The 22,639-nt window shown below is 44.2% G+C and overlaps 1 protein-coding gene across 1 annotated transcript; it reads right to left on the reverse strand.

Annotated features, from left to right (window-relative positions):
- Nucleotides 1–1,513: 1,513 nt before the first annotated feature.
- spsb1 (splA/ryanodine receptor domain and SOCS box containing 1) lies at nucleotides 1,514–20,664 on the reverse strand. The gene is made up of 3 exons (XM_036531908.1): nucleotides 20,507–20,664; nucleotides 5,702–6,594; nucleotides 1,514–1,811 (listed from the first exon to the last, which is right to left on the reverse strand). The coding sequence occupies exons 2-3, from the start codon at nucleotides 6,393–6,395 to the stop codon at nucleotides 1,684–1,686; spliced, it is 822 nt and encodes a 273-aa protein (XP_036387801.1). The 5' UTR covers nucleotides 6,396–6,594; nucleotides 20,507–20,664; the 3' UTR covers nucleotides 1,514–1,683.
- Nucleotides 20,665–22,639: the final 1,975 nt, after the last annotated feature.

The following is a 22,639-nucleotide window of genomic DNA, read 5'->3' on the forward strand; positions in this document are numbered from 1 at the left end:
GTCAACAGGTCAGGACTGCAAACTTGGACATTTAAACACTTCCTATGGATTACTGTCAACACATCACTTCACCTTCTAATGAGGAAAAAATGGACTGGGTCTTTAACAAGGCACCATACAGCAGCATCACACATATACAGTTTACTTCAGCGCCATCCCCCCCCCCATCCCCCCCGCACCCCCCCCCCCTCCCCCACAACCCCAAAAGTCCTCAAAGACCAAACACAAGCACAAAATAACTCATTTTGACAAGTGATCTGATATTAAGTGAGATTTCACAAATTAGGGAGGGTATTATGTGGTATGACTGATGGACAGGTTGTACAGCCTATCACAGTGATGTAATCATTGGAGGAAAAAAAAAAACCCCTCCAATATTTCAGTACTGCAGGCACTTTGAACGTCACAGAGGAACCCCAACAGTCATTCTCTGTGTGGAGAGTGATGAGTGGATGGGTGGCCCCTGGTGTGGCTCTGGTACCGCAAAGTGCGGCTTCCCCACAGGAGGCACAGATTCGGCCGCTTCCCAGAGCGCTCAGAGTGACCGAGTCCCTGTGGCGACGTTAAAGCCGCAGCAACCGGGCTCGATTTCTCCTGGCCCTGCGTGCACTGAGTTGCGTTTGAGATGAGCTCAGCAACATGGGAACTGTCTGCTTATTGCGTGTCTGTGTGTGTGTGTGTGTGTGTGTGTGTGTGTGTGTGTGTGTGTGTGTAAGGGATGAGCACACAAACAGGAAAGAGCACACAAAAATACCCAATTATGTTTACACTCTCATTACATACGTCTAATGGTGTCTGAAATCTGACCTGTGCTTCCTGTTGGACAACAAATTTCACATGCAAATTTAAAAAGTAGCATTTTTAAAAATGACTAAACCAGTTGGCAGGATAAGCTCCAGTGCTCGGCAATTCATTGGCAGAGAATATCCATCAATGAAAGGAAAAAAAATCCAGGTCAACATTTAGCCTAGTAATTTACCACATGACAGTGCCAAACTTCATTTTTAAAAATAAAAAAACAAGGATGGTTTATAGATAGATGTTCTGCAACAAAAGTTATTAAAACACTCCCTTCCCAAATCAAGCCGTATCTGTTAAAACCGGTTAAGATCGTGTTCTTTAGTCACAAGCAATTAAAAAAAGAGAGGGGGGGGATGGACTCAAGTAATCACCAAGGAGAGGCCTGGCCAAACAGCTGATGTGCCCACAAGTTCACTGGACCTCTGACATGCAGACAGACGCAACAGGCTGGCCTTCTCAGTCACCAGGGTCTGCTTTGGAACAAAGTGTTCTGTGCATCTCTATAAATATTCCTACTGAGTAAATGATTGAAACGAGGCAGAATGAGGAAAATAAACCTAGGCAATAAAATGGAACGAAGCCAGGATGACGCTAAACAAAACACAATGAAGTATCAAAAAAAAAAAAAAAAGCCCTAACACAGGACGGTAGATTTCTCTCTGTGCAGTTTTTTGGACAATGCCATTTCATTTCATATGGAATGGCTGGGTGGTACAGCATAAATAATAAAAGGGTAGGGAGGTGGAGGTGGAGAAGTCAGATGTGACACGTCCATGTGACCCCGCGACAGGTCTTGAGGAGGATGGGGGAAGGCGAGAGGAGGAAGGCCTTGCAGAGATGGCGACGGGGCCCATTCCCGCAGCGGCACCGGTGCTCCCGCTGTCATTGGTAGAGCAGGTAGTTCTTGAGGGAGGCGGGCAGGGGCAGTCTGTGGATTTCTCCAAGCCGCTCCCTCCCCAGCGCCACTCGGACTGAGCGCCGACACAGGTCCATCAGTGGAAGGGGCTCCGCTGTGAGGAGGAGGAGAGAGAGACACTTAGCAAACCGGGCATTCAAAAGTACCAGGAGAACAGCAACATAAATACACGGTTGTGGATCTGGGGAGTAAAAACACACAAAAAAAATCCTTCCATACCGCTTCTCGCATGAAGCACTGTGTTCTTTCATTTGACAGGAGCTAACGTTTTGGTCGGACTGACCGTCAGATTGCCTGCAGTCACGCAGAATAAGCAAGAGAGAGACTTGCAGGGACTGTTTTAGAGGAATGATCCTAAACTGCCAATGTCCCACACTGAAAAGGTGTTTCAGTAATGGGACTATTAGGGTCAATGTTGCATTTGTCCTGTCCCCAGACAACGGAGAGAGGACACTGTCCAGCATTGGGTCAAACCCAGGACATAATGATTGAAGGCAGCTGTTCTCTCCAGTGTTCAGCAACCTTTGATCTGAGGAAAGACAAGACTATATACAGGGGCTATAGGAGCAACAATTTGGGTGAATCCTGTTCACATTGGAAAACATCCAAATTCTAAACACTGAAGCAAAGGATCCTGGGTAAACACTAGTGGTGCCAACCAAGCTCCCAAGGGAGGAGTTTCCACACTGACCATAGGAAAACAGCCTTTTATACATGAGCTCACAGCTGCATCCTCATCTATCAAGGCATTGAAGAGCAGATGTCAGGTCAGACGGTGAGCTGGGCTTGACTAACCGACCCAAAGAGGGGTGGATGAGAAATTTAAAAAAACAAATAAATAAATAAAAAGTCTTCCCAGCATCACCATTAGCGAATCAGCTGTGTGCCTCTGAATCACCCCTTTTAAAACTTTAAAGTCAAGATGTTCTCATTACAAAACCGCGAGCGGTTCTCATGAGCCGAAGCCAGCGCGCCGGTGCCACGCCGCTGACTAATGCTCTGGCTGAGAGCTTCTGAGACCTCCCACTGGAGGAAAGAGAGAAGCGCTCCCCACAGAAAGGAACACCTGCATCCTCGGACGCCGCGCGGAGCTAACGTCTCATTACCCCGTCCCTTCCTGAGAGGTCAGGCTTCCATTAAACAGCCGTCTCCCTCCGTGGGTAGCCTTCGGCGACCTCGGGACCAGTTTATTTTCAGCTGTCTGCAAAACACACGGGCGCAAGTATGTGTAATTCATTAGACGTGATGTAAAAGTTCGGCTGCCAAGCGGAGCAGCTCCACAGCAGCTGGGCCGTTCCGACTTGTGGAGCTCCGCTTATTACAAGTAGCAGACGCTGAGCCAAAGGGATCATTCCGTCAGCACTGAGCTGGGGTCAGTTTCGCAAATTCAGTTCAATTTGTCCTCTGGATCATTGGCCCAAATTCCCTGCTTGCTTATTGCTCTGAAAAGTTCCAGCTCCATTACGCTCAGTTCCACTCCATATCACGACAGTGAAACATGATGTTCAGTAAGATGGCATTAGCAAACTCAATTACAGAATATGCAGACTCCTCTGCCTTTACTTTTAGCTAAGGCATGTGCCAGTTTTTTGGATGGATGAAAGGAAAAACAAATCCCAAATTTACTGTAATCACACAGGTCTCAGCCCTACATCGTGGGGGCCCCGAGACGCGCTCTGGCACTTCCATGTGGTGCACTACTTAAGATGCTGTTCACAGGCACCGGAACATTTACAGCAGTTAACTTTCATTTTCATACACATAAACGTATTGAACTTGCATCGAAATAGCTCCCTAAAAAGACCCTTATGTGAAAATGACCACAGATGTGCCTGCTTTTCACCACAGGACAGTTATATGAGAGTACCCAGCAGCACAAGGTACTGGAGGCCCGAGGGTGGCCCACAGCCTTGTTACCTTTACATTGGCTACGTCGTGTCAGACAAGTAAAATGCTACTTGGCTCATGAGTTGAAAGCCATAGCCACTCAAACTGCCTGATCCTGGAAGATGAGCAAAATAGAGCCTGATGAACGCTAGGACAGCAGACTGCTTGGGAATACCATATGCTTGTAGCTTGGACGAGGCTGAGCTTGTTCTTTATGAACCCGCCTTGTTAAATAAACTTTAAGCAGAGTTCAACAAAACTGGCTCATCCTACCACATGAAAGTCACTAGGCAAGATGATTTCATGCCCGAATTTGACTACAGTTATATCAGAGGGAATATATTCTGCAATAAACCTTTGTATTATGAATAGTCTGGACCAATACAGATCAACCATTTTATGGCTGCTACTGTATGGTTAGGGCAATATCTTAACAGCCAGCTTATAAAAGAGGACATAAAGCTAAGCACAAAATTAAAGTCAAGGTTTTCCAAACATTCCTGGCAATATGAATGAAATTTTCAAAAAAAAATCATTTGGCCTCAGAGAACTTTAGAAAACATGCTCATTTCCAATGTTTACCCTAGATGCTCTTATTAACCACTTTAAAAAGATGAAAACTTATTGTTACTCTCAAATGGGACTGCATGCGATCGATAAGGATGTTATAAGTTTACCCCAATGCAGCAAATGTTAGCTTGTGCATTCTAGCAAGTAGTCCATCTGCTTGAAAAGCTTCCAGTAATGTGTTGGAATGTTTCAACGTTACTGTTTATATTAAAATTTCACACCAACATGTTCAAGCGTGACTATTTCACTAAAAGGTCTCTAGCGTGAAGAAACCATCATCTGCCAGTGCAAAAGGGAAAGGCTTATCAACACAAACCTTACTGAAATGTGATGAAATAATGTAGAGATTCAGAACACACGCATGAAGCCAAATTAGTTCTGCAACTGCAACAAAACCAATTGAGGTAAAAACATACTGGAGCCTAGTGTGCAGTTTTTGGCTGATTTAACTCTTAATAAAAGGTCACATTTATCAAAATGGAGGATTTAAAAAAAAAAGCAGCAAGAGTGTAATGGCAGACAGATACACCATGGTAAGGCATGGGCTCCACTGCAAAAGAACTGCAGAAAGAAGCAACCGATAAGGAGCTTAATGAGCTGGTAGTAGAATACCTTGCTGCACCAGCAGGGACCAAGAAACCAGCATAAATCTGCCTCTGTCCAGTGGAGAACTAAACTAGAGCATTGACTGATGGTGATCAGTGTGACAGCTCACCTGAGGTCTCCTCTGAAGCACTACCGTTAGCGCTGCACTTACAATGGCACCTTTCAAGCTCATTGTTCAGGCACCACACTCAGGTTAAAGGTAAATCATGGAAAACCCATGAAATTTTGCTAGTGCAAGGCCAAAAACAAATGGCCTGGCTGGGAGTTGCCACTCCAAAGCTAGTCTGGTTCGGTTTCTTCTCCGGCAAACAGCAGGAGCATTTATTAGATGCATACGCAAGTCGCCAGGTGGTGCATATGGGCTAAGAAGGTTGCAGCTGTCTTCTGGCCTTCATATCTCATCACACGTCCTGCGCATGACTCCACACATCCCACACAACACATGACGGGACCGTGGGGGCCGACCGGCCTGACATCTGCCCGCATGCATGGAACCGGCTCGGCTGGCTATGTAGGTCACGGAATCTCATTAGCACGATTCAGCAGTTTGACTCAAACCGGGAAGACGCTGCCTTTCAGGAACAAGCGCTCTCGGACATGCTCAAAGGAACCCCCGCAGGAGAGAGAGGCAATTCAAAAGGACTGGCTTTAGGAAATAAAATTACACACGCCGCCTCAATCTCAGACAATGCATCTCTTTGAAGAGCAAAAGGGTTCCCATCGCACATGAAGGCTAATTAAAAGGACATGTCAGAAGAAAATGTACTGTACAGTATCAAAAAATAAATATAAAAATGTCCAAAGCACACATATCTGCAAAATGAATTAACAACTTCTAAAACTAGAGAGCCATGACTAATGAGAACTACAGTACTCTCAGGGAAGGTGGGGGAGGAGGGCAGGGGGTTAGGAGATACTTACGATCGAGTCCGTTAATGTACCGGATTCTGATCTCGCAGTGTCCCCACACAGCGCTCACTACAGGATACAGTTTTTTGCCCTTCAGTCCTCTGAAGGCCACCCCCAGATACTGTCCATCCACAATGAAGCTTAGCGTGCCCTCGTCCATGTCCAAAACCACTAGAAAGGAATCTGGTACGATAAAGGTTTCGTCAGGCTCCAGAAACGCAGGGTAGGTCTTACTGGGCTGGTTTTTGCCATCGTGATACAGTTTGTTCCTACCCAGGTCCCAGCCCCAGGACTCACTATTGTTGCCTACTAGCGCCGTGTAGCCTACAGAATGCAGGGGCGCGTCGGCTGTAGCCACGCCCACCACCGCATGGGTGCCCCGCTGGCGCATCACCCAGCTGATCTCCCACACGTGAAGTCCCCGGGTGTACCCAACTTTCCCCCGAATCCCGTCCGTGCTCTGGGCCACCGGATGCCGGTGAAATATCAGCTTGTTGTCCTCCTTGACGAAGATGTTGAGGGAGCGGTCGTCGTTGTTCCAGGAGTGCTGGACCTGGACGTCCTGGGGAACGGGGGGCATGTCCAGCAGCATGTCCAGCCGGGCCGGCTTGGTGTAGGCCAGGGCCTGCAGCTCCAGCTTCAGCGGCCGAAACGCTGGGTCCCGCATGTCCACAGTCTTGATTCCACCAGGAACCTTCTGCCCCATGCTCTGGGTAGGGGTTTTCTTTGCACAAGTTTTCCGTTCCACCAGCAAAAAAAAAATATTAAGTAATAAAACAATGGAGAGAATATCCTTGGCTTGGAGCCCCCCTCCTCTTTCGCAGCCTGGTCTAACCAATCAGGAGGCTGACCCAGTCCTGTACCAGCTGCCGGGTAACGAGATCACAAATTCTGGTCAAGCACACCTGGAGAGATTGGAGGAGAAAAAAGTATATCATTGATCATGGTTACAGAAATGCATGTTTGGCTTGCTTGTGCAAGGTTTTTCTCCTGAATAAACATGCAAATATTAATATGCTTTTAAAAAAATGCCAAGACAACCATGTCACCTTGGGTAAAGGCATCTGTTAAATTATTTAACAGTGTTATGTTAGTCATTAGAATAGGAATTCATTTCACTTGTCTAGACATATTAGTCTTTACAAAAGAATTTGCATCTACACAATGTTGCCACACACCTGGCACAATATAATTACCCACATCATAAATAAAAGATGTGGGACCCATCAGTCCCACTGTTACATACATCATTAGGGTGTAAGCTGTGGTTCTGCCAAAGTGTAATTCTGTTCCCTTGACATTTCACAGTAGGAAAAAGGAGTGGAATTCCTGATTATTTTAATCATGGTGTGTGATAATCCTTTGAGGCATAGGGAACAATGAAAAGAACTTAGAGGTCAAAAAAAGGTCCTTTCGATCTGAAACATGTTTTTTCTGACTTGCACATGTCATTTTACCCCCCCCCCCCCCCCCCCCCCACCTGCACTGATCCATATCATCAACACCATTTCAAAAGCAAATACCCACAACTTCTGTGTAGTTTTTAAAAATAGGAATTAAAAATGCAAACAGGAAACAGCTATATGTTCTGCTTCACTTCCTCCCTTTACAAGGAGGTCTGGTGAAATAACAGGAAAGGCAATATTAAAATGTCTGACTAAAATGAGGAGAAAAAAAGCTCTGCAGCTGCGTCCTTTGAGGAAACCACAACAACATTGGGCTGGTTGCCATGCTGGTAGCGGCAGACACAGACACTTAATGTTATACTGCAGGCTGCCGTCACGCCTCAAACTGCTCAGTGCAGCAATGAAGCAAAATTACCCATATCCCCCTGGCAGATATAGCTAGAGTGTCGCCGCTTTCGGACTTAGACATGGTTCAGTTTCAGAACCGGAGACAGTGCAGACAAAAGAAGCCACACATCTACACCACCGACCGCATGCAAAATTGATGAGTTCCTGGAGGAATTCATGGAGCAGGTTCTCCGCTTCAAATGAATCATGCAAGCGCCGTGGCTCGACCGTTTCAAATTTGGTTTTTGGAGGATGACAGAGGTGCAGGGAGGGTGGGCCGAGTCAGTAACCTTCCGGTTCATGCACATCAAACAAAACCATCTCCGCAGGCCTGGAACTTGAGACTGCAGTGCCAGGATCCGGGAGACAGATCAGATCTTTTTGGTAAATGTGTTATACATTAGAGGACACACATATTGTTCAAGGTACCATTTGTTTAACATGTTTTTGCAGACAGATTGACTGAAAAGATGTCTGAGAGGCATCTTGCAGTATAACACCACAGAAAGAAAGGACGAAACTTGTGATCATACAAGCTGACAAAACATACCAAAAAATTCAATATCCCAGGATATTTTAACAGATGGACCCAGGAGAAACACTCTTTGTGTGATGCTATACCCAAAACCAAGCTCACCAGGGCTCCGCCAAACAGCTCACATGCAGGGGCTCCCTGCAGTCCAAAGGGTATCAGGACGACTTGAGACGAGCCCAGATTTTGGTTCTGAGGTAAATTCAAAAACTTGTGACACGGAAGTCACTGGAAAAAGGACAAATAAGAGAAAAACAGGGATAGACAAACAGAGGCAGAGAGTGAGCAAGAAACAGAGACTAGGTTACAGATTACACAACAGGCGAGTGAACAGTGAATGAGCATGCGAGAGTCTGCAGAGAGCCTGAATTTGCATGAGGATTAAATGTGGGCTTGACAGTCGCCACAAAAGGTGCCAGTGTTCCTCCAGGCCTGTGCATACAGAGGGCCTTTTCTGCATTTCAATCACCTCCCAATGCAGGGGGCCAGTACCCCTGCCAGCTGAAGAATCACATGTGAACTGAGAAGGGAGCAAGGCACTCATCAACTTTCCAGGAGGAGAGGCCTCTCAAAAAATTACAGGATTCCACTGTGCCATGTTTCCAGGTACAAATTTTAAGAAAACAGAGGTCCATCAAACAAAACCAGCACCTCACAGACAGGAGAGAGAGAAACCTCACAGTGTTGCCGGCACGTCTGCAATGGAACTCGCTTCCTCCCTGCAAATCGCAGTCATCTCCCTTGCAGTTATTAATCAGCGTGCATTCGGCAGCCAGACAACCACGCATTCCTGCAACCTGAACTCACAGCTGCTGGGGAGGCATCGGCCCTCAGAAAGCCAGCCGAGAGCAATCACCGATAACATTGCCGTCCCTTGTAACACCTTCTGTCTCCACCTTCCATGTCCACGTTCCCAGCCGCTTAGGGGGAAAAAATACAACCCCTGAGGGGATAGCCATAAGCCAGACCTGCTGAACCAAGACAGGACAGGAAACAGTTAAGCGTGAGCACCCAGAGGAGTGTACAAATTAACATCTCTCATTTTCTCTAAAAAGCTGGACAGCCATTGAAAAAAGCCCCTGTTTACATTCACAGGCTTACCACCCACTGCTTGCTTTTTCTTCCCCTCCATTTGGCCAACAGCGGAGAGACATGACCCATTTAAATGGCTGTTTACTCGATTCAGAGAAGAGGCCAAAATGCCTCTCAATAAACCCTGGTCTACAATTCAATTAAAAAGAACGCAGAGGGGTGCTCACAGGCCAAACTTGCGTTTATACCCAAAATGTGTTCCACACAAAACATGCAACAGTACTTTCACAGAATGTGTGTTTGGAAGGAAGGCACAGCTAAACAGAATCAACTGGGGATTCTTGCTAGATCTGAAGAATTCAATTCATTACATTGCAAAGAATTTTGGGGGGAATTTTATTGCCCTGTGATGCGACAGCCATAATAATGGACAAAAATAAAACCAAATAAGGTTTCTGTAGACATTTTTTGCACGTGGGTCATTAACACTTGAGTGGCAGGTATCAAATTTTAGTGAAATGTAAACCGGGTAAATTATGGTAAAAATCACAGAGGGCACAGCTGAATGAGCTAGAAAGGAGATGAGCTAGAGCAGTTTTGAAAGCCAGTGCTAGAGTAAAATCAAAAAAGCAGCTAACAGTTTTAAAAAAAGCTTTAGAGGAGGAGATCAACCATTTATGTCTTAAGAAAAATGGTTGATCACCTAAGTGTGATCAAAAATATGTACTACAAAGTAGTGAGAAGGGCAAAGGAGCAGCAGAGGTGAAGGCGATTTCATGCACATGCCTCTGGTGGAGTGTATGGGCTTTAATAGGAAAGCCCGGGATTACAGGGGCACGGTGCAGCATGACTGCGCAGTAAACAATGTTGGCTCCACCACCTCACAGCACTCAGACAGTCTGCGTGGAGTTAATGGAGGGAGACCGAAAAACAGATTGCTCACCCACTGACTAGACAGATTAAATTGCTCCACTCCTCCCGGGTGGAGGGGCCAGGCCGGGCAGAGACAGGTGCCGCGCTGTAGGCTGGCACTAGCGCGCGGTGCCCGACTGCAGCCTGTCATCATTACAGCAGGGCCGCTCACTCTGACCGCAGGCTCCAAACACCACTCAGGGCCCTTACGGCTGTCTGCCGCTACCGAAACCCACAGAGTTTCCTAAAGCCGGCCATGTCCCAGCGTGGGACGTTTCCATGAGGACAGCTGACCATGTCAACTCTGCCTACCCCGCAGAAGCTTGGTGACCTGGAGTGACAGACACCGGTGAAATGCGTTTCTAATCTAAAACGTGTGCAGGGCGATCCCAGGACCCGCCGCGTCTAACAGCAAAGGGAGGCCGACTGTGACTGCACTCAGCTTGGAAAAGAAACTGTAGCTCGCCCGCGGGAATGATATCCTTGATGTTGAGTGCCGATGCAAAGTGCTTGTTTTTTCCCAGCACGCGTGGAGGCCAAGGCACCACCCCCACCACACAGGGCCCTGAAGACCCCCTAACCCGAAACACCGCAGCATGTTATGAGCAAGCTTTGAAGATTTTCAACGGCACTTGCAAACAAAATATGGGGAGTGTTTGCCTTGTCACGCAAAGATGTTCTTATTGACTCGAGCCTGGCGGGGGGAAGCTCCATGATATCCTTGGCTGGGCCAGAGCAGATACTTCTGAGGACAATGCAAAAGCAGCGCAAGGCTTCTGGTCACCATTTGCAGTGTGCTTCTCTTATAAGAGATGTCTAAAAGACAGACTGACTCACCACAGGATTGAGTCAATCTGTATGTCAGAACAGAAGTCCCGCGATGGCAGAAACAGAGCCACATGTGACACTGAGGCAGGAGAGGAAGTGGTGAAGGAAGGAGGGTGAAGGAGGGGGGTTGGGAGCAGGCTGGAAAGGGAGGCGGGTCTTTCCTGGACAGCACATGCAGCCTACCACAGTCACAACAAGACAGTTCAATGAGAGTGCAGCGGCGAGACTCGCTTCCTGGCACGGCTGCACATTGCGCGGGAGGAGGCAGCCGGGGGGGCTTAATGACTGCGTAGAGTAGGAAGACCCACCAGAGAGGGGACGCTCTGTCTGAAGTGGGTAGAGTGGGGAAGATTCAGCAGGTTCAACCGATGACACTACACGAGTTGCCACTTTATCCCGAGACTGAATAACTGTGCCAAATGCCTCATACAGTCCACACTGAGAGTGCATCAGTCAAAATGGCAAAAATTTTCAGAATAGCTTAGTTATATCAATCAGAGCCTCAGTATACATGTGCTTTAATTATTGGGAAAGAGCTCTTCTGCTTCTGTTCATTGACAGAAAGTCACATCCTCCTTATTCTTTCATTTAAAAATGTTAGACATCTCACTAGACATCAATAATGTGAAATTTAGTTCCACATGCACCATTAGATCTAGGATATTACCCTTGACAAAAACTCACTCTCAAGTGTCTTGCAATTACCTAAAAGCTCCCCATGATCACTGCACAGAATCTGTTTGTTAAATAAACAAACAAATGAATAAGTAATGAAAGCAACAAAATAAAAAAAGATGAACAGATGAAATGTTTCAGTTTTTGCTCACGGGTCATCTTAGACAGTGGGAGGCTGGGTCCCAGAATACCAAGGATTCTTTGTTGTCTCAAGAGATATCCTATCAAAGCACAACACAGTCATAGTGCTTTCACATAGTGCTTTCAGTGATTTCACTCCACCATCCTTATTACCACACTGAAGTACAGGTATTAACCCTTACAAAGTTAGCAAATGACTACCTTAAGCCAGGTTCTGCTGATGTCTGGACAGCAAGGCTGCCAACCTCGACCACTGCAGCTAGCAAAGACGGCATTGTAAGAAACAGCTGGAAAGCCATGATGCCAGTCAAGGGTTCCAACACAGGAAATGCCACTTCCTAACAGGACATCAGGGTTGATCAAGAAAACTCAGACAAATTATGATCTTCCGTTGACGCACAGGCTCTGTCCCACTTGGGGAGCCTGTGCCCTGATTGGCCAATTAGGTGAAGCTTGTGCTCAAGTCAGACTTTGTACTCACTTCAGTATTGCAGAACATCCCAAAAGAAGATTTGTAAGAAGGCCGATTAAACTACCTTGTGAAGCAATTTGAAAATTTATGTTACTACTTTCATATAGTATAAGTTTAGAATTATTAAAATACCGTGTTGAAAGTTTAGAGTAGTTATTTAGAATAGCTTAGGCTGAGCTTAAACGGCACCTTAAGCCATAATTAAATGTACAGTGTATCCGATTAAACCAACGATGGCTGGAACAAATTTATTTTATCTACACATAAAATGTACATGTTAACACACTAAAATTGTTTTTAATAGACATTAAATAAAGATTTTCATCAAACCAACTATTTATACTTGAAGTTTGCCATTATTTCTAGCAGCTTTCTGCCTCTTGAAATCTCCCCTTATGGGTCAGTGACTGAAATCCACCTACGCACAGATGTGAGAAGCAGACTTGGGGAAAAGTGGCAAGAAAGGGACAGAACTACTGCAGCAGTCTTGGTACAGGGACACGGTTAGTAACAGGACATACAGTATGAAACAAATGGCCCACTATGGACAGGGCTATATTATATAATGGGGTACATCTGAAAAGGTCCACATGGAAAAAGTGAGTGGATAAAAATCCTTCTGGTTTTTAAAGTGGATACCAGAAAGATGCTGCCCAGGACACCACCAAGATGGCCAATGACCTACCTTCCTTCCACATGGCACTGGTCAACACGTCTGAAAGAATTACACACAAATTATATCACTTCCTGAGAACCCTTTCCAAGAAACACACATTCACAAGACTGATTCTAACACAGCCCCAGCAATTAAGGGAAAAGTTCCACCCAGATTACAATCTTGAACCTCACAAAGGGCTTTCAAATTTACAGCGAAGACATAAAATTTACAGCTGCTTGTGGAAAAATATATAGCACGTAAAAAGTATCCGTGTCATTCACGGTATCCAGACAGACACCGATTGTTGTAAAAACATTATTAACACATTCAAATGTCAGTGTGTCCCATTGGTTTGTTACAATCATAGACTCCATGGGGCAGGAGACACTCTACAAAAAAAAACAATTCTGCTGGAACATTCTGGAATGTACACCTTAATTATCCAATGATTCATGCCCTCTCTATCACCTGGTTTAGGGTAGGTTGGTTGTAAAGGAAGGGCCCTAAAAACAGGTTAAGAGAAGTCATGAGGCCACTCGGGCAAAAAAAAAAAAAAAAAAAAAAAAAACCCTGTCAGGGCAGTAGCACCATGATGCTGTTGCGGAAATCAAAGTTCATTCCCCTCTGATGGTGTGAAAGATTAGAAACTGAACATCCACAGACTACAATCAGGAATAAATGTCTGTAATGGCGTAGACTGCTCCAGTCCTTAACCATTTTGAGGGCTTGTGTACAGAGGGATGAGGCATTTATCATGTACTGACAGATCCTGACAAGCAGGTGAAAGTAGTTAATTCTGGACCGGATAAAATTATCAGCCAGAACATTCATGCTTAAAAAAAAAAAAAAAAAACGCACAGTTCTTTGAACTCGTTTCATTTGCCAGCACACACGCAGGATGACATTTTGGTCTGGGTCTCGCCGGGCCTTTGCCCCACTGCTATAACGTCCCCTGTGCCGTGTTTGCAGTCACCCAGGTGGTAGATTCTCAATGCTCCAAGGAGAGAGAGAGAAAGGGGGGGCCTTTTTTAAAGCGGGCAGGATCCGGATGCCAGCGATGTCATTCCTAAACCGTTTCCAGCCCCGGGCTGGAATTTCAGCAGATTTAAGGTTTCCAAGACTCACACACACAAAAAAAATGCAATATTGGTAAGTAAAGGGGAACACTGAAAACTCAACACCTGGGCAGCAGTGGCACTTCCACACTTCTGGAGAAACTTCAGGTCAAAATGTTAATAAAAATTTTATCAATGTGTATTCATTTCAGTCTTCCACTGAAGCCCAAGACCCAATCCCAGCCATGGGTGGGGTATGCAGTGGCTTTCAGTGAAAGTGTAATAAGCTGGCAAATACTGTATTCAGAATTGCAGGTTTGATACACAAAGGCACATGGAGCGACGGGCTACAGGTTTCACAGGAGTGAGCTGCCGCTGCTCCAATGACTGTGCTCTCAGCAAAGTTTAAAGAGTTCAGGTGCTAGCTGTCTGAATAAGATAAGTGATTATCAAGTATCCATTTAGAGTACACTGTGTACTCAAAGGTAGGGTCAATAAAGTCGGAGACCTACTACAGCGATGGGCAAATTCAGTCCTTGAAGAAAAGGTAGCTCAAAAGCCTCTATTCAAGAAGAAAACCAGGTGAACCAATGTCCCATACAAATCACTTAAAGAACTGAAAGCCGTGACAAAATGAATACCAACAAACGGACTGCCTGGCTGAAACTGTCCATCCCCGCATAGTTTTGAAGTATGTATCACCCCTGTCCTTTTAATGAATTCTGTAGTGAGCCATCAGAAACCTGTACAAACACTCACTGTTTTTTTTTCCCAAATGAGAACACAAGTGCTGTTCTTGTACCCTTTTGAAGTTTCCTGTTAAATTTCCCATTACCTACATGACCTTAATTCTTAAGGGCAGTAAATGCAGGAGATGTAACATGGTCTATCCCTTAAAACAATTAAGTCGTTAAAGTTGTCTGTTAAACACAGATCTGGGATTCTTTTCCTGACCTGTTAAACAAAAGCAGTAGTAAGGAACTGAAGTGTTAATTTACGAGACGATTCACTGCTACTGATTTGCATGGGAAAGGAACACCTGTTGTTTACCTGTAGTGTGTTCAATAGAGCCACTGCTAAGTACACAGAACCTCACAGCACTGCATGGAAGAGGAGGGGGGAGCCTTACACAGGAGTGACTGTGGCCAGGTCAAACGGAGCAGAACGGTTAACATTTAAACAATGCGGACCATTGAACAAAACCGAACTGCCATGTTGCTAACACGACCAGTGGAAGTCCTGTCCCACCACAGCATTACCACAGAGAAATTTCCATCCACTTCTCTCTTAATCATACAGCGTTCGGTCCTTAAAAAACCTACAGCAACGGTAAAGTCAGCAGAAGGTCTAAAGAAGTGGGATATAGGAAAAAAAATAGTTTAAACAGATTTTACAGAGGTTAGCTTCTCGAATAATATGGTTTACAGACCTCGTTTTGGCTTTCGAAAATGAGGTTGCCAAACTGCTGAAGCAGCAAACCAGAGGTTGCCAAAGACTACTTTGAAGCAAATATTTTGATGTGGAGAACCCCCCCCCCCTTCCATCCACCCCCCAGACATATATCCCCACCACTGCCTGAGACAGGCCAATGCACACCCCCCAAATGAGTGAGTGATCACTGTACCAGCTGCATCTGGAGCTCCGCATGAGAAACAACACTTGTAGCAGCGGTCACCCAAACCGCCCATTAAATGTTCTGGCACCCTAACAGTGCGGTCCCGGGACTTTCTGCGCAGAAACCCAAACTCGCTTTAGTGCTCCCCACACGCCCATAAGCGCATCCCGGGCTCTTTCCCCTGGAGCAGGCGCTCTGCACAAACGCACGGCAACAGCTTCTCAGCGAGGAATCCCACAGGCATTTTGTCAATTTCCTGCTCAGATCAGATGTTGTGTACAGCCTGACTGTCAGACACTTCAAATTTTACATTATGAAATTATACATAAATATTACAGATAAACAACCAGGTTTCAGATTAATGGAGTTAACTGACTTGAAATGCTTATATTCCTTATTACTGAGGACTGATTTCCTCAATCTGTCTCATCCCAAATCAACCTGGAGAAAATGTGGTGCCCATCTGGCCATGAATGTCCCCATGCTGCACTGCCAGATTAGCAAGCGTTAAATCTCAAGTCCATCTTGATTAAGCACAACTGGGTATTAAATGACTTATTGGGGAGGACCTAAAACAAGTAATCGAATATCCACTTAAGCAGATCTAATCAAATTGGTCTTCATCAGGTTGAGAATCAGTACTGATACAATGGTGCGAAAATTAAGTAATATGCTGCAATACCATTTCAATATACCTCCAAGAAATTCATCTGACCAGCAACTAGCCAGTGTGCATGGAGGGTTATCTGAAGCAGGATGAGGAACCCCTGCTGTAATGGGTTAAGACAATTTGCAGCATAATGCCCGTTCCGCCTTCGCAATACAGGAACCCATTGTCTCCCAAGAGAAAGAGGCTTCAGTGTTGACTTGGACTGGGCAGCTCTCTGTCAGATAGAGATATCATTAGGACTTACACTGTTCAGGCAGCCAGACAGATGGCCAAGCTGGCACACTGGGTGACTAATCCATCATGGCAGCCATTGTGTGCGTGTTTGTGTGGCCTTAAAGGAGAGAAAATGTGTCCTTAAAGATAACTCCGGGCAAAGCCTCACTGTGGGCGTACCCTTCCAGTGCTGTTTTTAACCCCCTTTTCACAGAAATCGGATTGCGGAACGGCGGCCATGAAATCTGGCGTGGAGCTTGGGCGAAGCGGAACACTTGCGACGCGCAGGCGGCAGAAGGGCAGCTTTGAGTTCTCCTCAGTGGTCCACCCACAGCGTTTAGTCTCGGGGCCTCCAGCGGCACAAAACTCTCAAACGACAGACCGGGTGTTCCAAGAAGGGAGGGGGGGGGGGGGGGTGTAGTTGGGTGCGGCTGACGAGGGGGGCTCCTGAACAAAAGGCAGATGAGAGCTGCCGCAGCCTGGCCCTGGCACAGTCTCAGTGTAAGAGGCTTACATCTGCAGAGAGCCTTGCGCAGGTTCCCTGGGGAGGGCTGCAGCCGCAATACTTCATGTGCGTGTTTTTGTGTGTTTGGGGGGACGGGGGTGGGAGGATTGCCCCTGTGGCAGATATCCAGCGCATACCCTTCCTCTCTCAGCACAATCATGGGAAGACAACTGGCAAAGTGGCAGAGTAAGGAGGTCAGCAGACCCACGCCACACCAGACACACTCTGCATGGAGGAGGGTGTAAGGGTTACCGGAGAAGACCGTGACCCAATCCAGAATCATCCCAAAGGGGAGCGAGCATGCAAATCCCCTGAAAGCACTGGATAGGTTTAAGCAATATGAAAAGAAACTACACCTCACATATTGGAGGGTTAGGTAGAGCAATTATCATACTGTGGACATTCATCAAATCCTTTCAGGTCCTTGAGGGAGAAATCAAGTAAGGGCTAGGGGAAGGGACTCGGGGGTGGTCCTGGCCTGAGCCCACAACTAAAACCTAAGGTCACATGAAAAAACACACCTGTCTGCACTAGTCAACTGCTGGACTAGAGGGTTAATAAGAAATGAAGATGACAGCATTCAAAGACTTGACATTCAGATTCCCATAATCAGCCAGAGCCATCTTTAAAAGGACACATTACTGCATAAAGTGCTCCATTTGGTATACAGTATTTACAGAAGTAACAGTTAGCTAAAAATAGGAAAAATTACTACCAGAGCATTTTGTTTATTGTAACTACCCAGGTAGGTAAAAGGTAAGACAAGCAAGACAGCTAAATATTGTGGGCAGGAAATTAAGTGGCAATAAAGATTTTAACTAACAAACTAATACGCAAAGAGGATAAAGAGGACATCACTGCTGCATTCATAAAGTTGGAAAATGTCATGAAATTAACAAAAACCTAGATGTTAAAACCTAATTGTTATAAAGTCTAAGGAGTTATAGAACCTTATTGCCTTGAATAGCATATCCCTCCTTTCTATAACTTCAGTCCAGTTTAATGGGGGGCAAATTGGTTAAAAGCCTTAAGAAACTCCACCAGGCTCCAGTTTCTCAAGAACGTTCAGTTGAAGAAATTATTTTTCAGTCTATTAACTTTTACAGTTGAGGAATTTTTCACTGCTGTTCTTAGTTGGTAGAGCAGAGTTGTCTTTGCCAACGCTTCAAAGTTCAGCACACCACTTGTGAAGTGTTCTGCAAAAGTTTCTAGAAATACTACAGCACCACCATTAAGGAGCATTTATATCAATTTATATTAATGTTACAACATGCATTTTTAATCATTAAATGTTATCTTATTGTAACATGAAGACTGGACATACAGCATCTGTGAAGCATACTATTAAGATGCTGATGTTGTGTTTGGGGTTAGTAAATGCATGGGGATGAAAGGGTTTTTTTCTTAAAAAAAAACTGAGTACCCTTTCACCACAGAAAGTAAACTTGAATCCAATAATAAAAATCTTGATTCCAGGTAGCCATTTTGAGCCGCCCGATCAGCTGAGGTGGACAGGAGCAACTGATTTGATCATTTAAAGTGGATAATGATTAGAGGGACTGAATGAAGGAGCCAAAAGAACAGAGAATCACCTACCCAAAGAAAAGTGATCTTCAAAAACAATTCTGAATCAGCACCCCAAATTAACACCTTTAGAGGTAGCAGCACCTATGCCAGAATCCCTATCACTGGGTTAGGACATTGCAGACATGACGAGGTCACACACGCTTTGTTTGATTAATGTGCCTGGAAACACACACTTTAGCAGCAAAAGCACAAGGGGAATTTGCCATAACCATCATGTATCACAGTTAGATGTTCTTTTGCAGTACTTAAGAGCCACCAGAGCCTGCTGATCACTTTATTTTGGAAGGTACCTTTTGTTAAAAAGCCGGACGGTGTCAAGAAAGAAAGAAAAGAAAGAAAGAAAACCGGTCAGTATTCAGTGCAAGCAAATGTCTATAAACTCCACACGCGGTTGTAACAAAGTTAGCATTTGGTTCCTGTTCATTCGCTTTCAATCGCTGCGGATATGCAGGCTCTCTCCAGCGTTACGCTAACGCTAAATACCAAACCGTGGTGCAACTTTTCTCCGATTAAGCTCAGCTTACCTGATGAAACACCGCGCAGATGGGTGAAAGACTCAGCTACGCCTGAGACTACACGGAATAGTCGAATGATTAACACATGTTCAACCCATTTAGGCGCGCGGCTTTCGAGTCGCGTTTCTACAATGTCAGTCACAAGTAAACTCTTTCTGTAACTGTGGTAACAAATTATCACGTGGGGCTTCGACCACGAGTGCTGACCTCATCACTTTACACAACGTCCAAATAAAAACAAAATACATCCAAAAGAAACAACGTCTTTGTTTAAGATGGCCATAGCAGCAACTGGAGGAACGTCGAGTACGGCATGTACACGGAACGGGATAATGAGCACAATGAATGGGCGTTTCTTGTTATAAAACAGTAACGTAGATTCTGAAACCGATAAAATGCCTGCGATACACACATACATCCTGAAACATATTAAAATAACTCTGCCCTTAATATGGATAACATTCAAATAATGGCTAGAGTTTACCCAGTAGCCAACCGAAAGGTGGATTACCATAGGGATAGTATTCAGAAATCAACAGTGGTTAATTTTATTCCTCAATTACTTGTTAACATTTTGGGAGAACAATTACATATAGCTAGCCTTTGGTCGTACGCATCTTCCAAGTTGCTATACCCCTTTACAATTTTACTTGACATCAGTAAATTATCGGCGGTACAGGACAAGTCAGTTGTTACAAAGTAGCCTACTTGTTTAAAGACACAAGAAACATTAAATACAATAACAGTTACATGTTACTCATTTCTAACGATAGGCAAGCATATACATACAATGTGGTACTTAATTACTTACTAAATAGCCGTACAATTTCGCACTGACTGCTGTTTATAATGCATACCAGAACGTTAAGAAAACGATCTAGTAATAATACGCTTTGTCAAAACGAAAGTAGAACTGGCCGTGGTTTCTTCAAGCCAGTTTAGTCCTTAAACGAAAAAAGCATGAACGTGCGACATTTATAGGAAACACTGCCCCATAACCAATTAGTGGACAGATGCAAGAATCACAAAACGCAACGTCCCCGGCAAACAGTTTTTGACAAACATCGCTTTTCATGTTGTGTACCGTGTTATGAACAACTCAACCCCCAAAACAGCCTCATTTAGCCAAGTTAGCTAGCTAGCTACTTTTTACCGGACATACGCTGCAAACTGGAAGATCACAGAAGTACCTTGCTCGTTACCAAGCTGGTTATCACGGATTGTGCGTTATACGATTCAGTGCATTGCTGATTGCGCGTGTTTTCATTTTTAAGCACAAATAGGAGGAATTTTTCGCGCAAGACATTCATTGCTTTTAATATAACCTGGTGAAAATAATCTTAAAATAACACAAAGTACTTCCGTTTCAATACAGGATATTTAATACGTTATTTACATTCGAGCGGTGCAATTCAGCATCTTAAAATAAAAGTTTAAATCTGCCTTTACGACTTTCAATATACACCTCTAAATATACATATTTTCTTCACTATTTTTTCATGTTGACTCTTCGACTCCGTATCTTTAGAATGGCTTGCACAAACTATTCCTTCTTTCTGTCTGAAGTGGAAACAAAGCATTGAATGCAGACGTTAAATACAAATTATACTTCACCTGCAAAAGCTACAGCCACGATAAAGTTGAAAAAACCGGAGCGAACGGAAACAAGCGAATTATTCCCTCCAGAATAATCCTCGTGCTAGTCCATGGCTATTCCTTTTATTCCGTCGCCTCTCCGTTTTTCGGGATGGATTTGTATTGGAGTGAAATGATGGCTGCTACTGCGAGAGAAACATTAGACTTTCTCTCGTCACGTGGTACATATAGCTCCCAGCTGCGAAACTGCACCTCCCAATTACAATAAACTACTCGGGTGATTACCATATTTCATTGGGCGTAATAACTCTTAAAGATGCAGTTAATCATTCGAAATAGATCATTTCTACTCTTTTCAAATATTCGAGGTATAACAGCGGCCGATGTGGACGTCCCGATTTTGCAGACAGCCCCCGAATGAGAGAACAAGAAGATCCTGTACTTTTGACAAAACGAAATAACCGGTCTTTTTCTACCAATGTAGTCTATGAACAATCCACATCATATTACCTAACAAACAGACCATGTATGTACAATAATCGATATCTGCGGTCTTGGATCCATTTCGTTCCAACTAAATGTAGAACAAAACCGTATGGATGATTACTATAACAACGAGTTTGCACAAAATAATCGTTACAACACGCTACGTACTTCTTAAAGTGAAAATATAAAACCAAGCAACACAGTCAGTCCTGTATCTACATATAAACCAAATAAGTAGACCTATTATAAAGGTTATTAAGTATTTATTTGCTTATATGCCAATGTAAGGACCAGAATCCAGCTCAGTGTTAGAAGGCAGGGATACAATGGAAAGACGTCAGATTTTTCATTTCTATGGAGAAGAGTAGACGCAACACGGTGGATGCTGATTTGGAAATGTCACTCGTGTATAAATAGTTCCATCCGTCCGTTCAGCAGTGACCACCACAGGGAAACTTGCCTTGTTTGGGCCAAGTTTGGGCAATACTTCATCAACAGTCAAGGTAGGCTACACTGTACAGTGATTGACAGGTGGCTGCCAGAAAATTAAGATTAAGCTGAAAACGAAAACGAAGATAAGGAAGTAATGTCCCCATATTTCTGGAGATGTAGGCCTGTGTGAAAGGTACAGAAATGATTTCTTTGTAAATGATACAAGGACCCAAGTGAATTACACGTCTGAGCAGAAGGTGGAACCACGCGTCTGTTCTCGTTTTGTCAGGGTTTATTACTGAGGACATTTTTCAAGTTTAACTACAAACATCGAAATGCTTTCTGTAAAGTTTGACATATTTGCAATAAAAATCGGAATGCAATTAGTATGATGATAAAGTATCTAGAAAATGTCATTAAAACATGCCATGTTTTAATAGCATTTTGTCCTTTTGATAAAATACAATAAAACATAATTTGCCACATTTGCCAGGCACAGAAGCAAATGTGTATTGATGGTCAAATAATTTAATAACTTTTTGTAGTTAAAATATTTGGCCTAATTTTTTTTTCAAATCACAAATGTAAAGCCCTTATGTATATTTTATGTACAAGTGGTTAACGTGTATGCAGATATCCCCTTTTCTTGGGGTGAAGAATGGCTTTAAAGACACTGCTTTCATTTGCTTTAAATAGACACCCAGACCAAGGAATTTAACAGCAGCTTGGTGTAAAACCATGGCAGATGGGGTCAAAACAATTTGCAGATGAAAATGAGTCACTGCTGGGGTGGTTTATTAGATTATGAAAATCCTGGAAAGACAGTTTTTTCAAAACACAATGGGCTTGAGCCTAGGATTCTTGTTGAGCAGGTTAAAATATATCCCATGCCAATTTCATATTTAATTATTCTTACCAACCTTAATGCAACATATTCCCTAATTGTTAGGTGGTTGTGTGATACAGAACAGAGAGATAAAGCAGTATGCTCTTTGATCCTCCTGTTTTGCTAAATTGAGAATGGAAGCAGGTGCGTTTTTTTTTTGTTTACCTTGATAATATGAGTTCGGTGGTGTGAAAAGTGTTCCAAAATGATCAAACGTAAATCCTTTTAGAGGAACCCTCAAATTTTAAACAAATCCAGTTCACAGGGGAAATGCAAAGGGCATCTAAACACACAGAGCAGATGTGTCCTGTCTCCATTTATTATATGTGCCAATGGCTGTCTGATCC

This window comes from Megalops cyprinoides, chromosome 6 (assembly GCF_013368585.1).
Source record: "Megalops cyprinoides isolate fMegCyp1 chromosome 6, fMegCyp1.pri, whole genome shotgun sequence".
NCBI lineage: Eukaryota > Metazoa > Chordata > Actinopteri > Elopiformes > Megalopidae > Megalops > Megalops cyprinoides.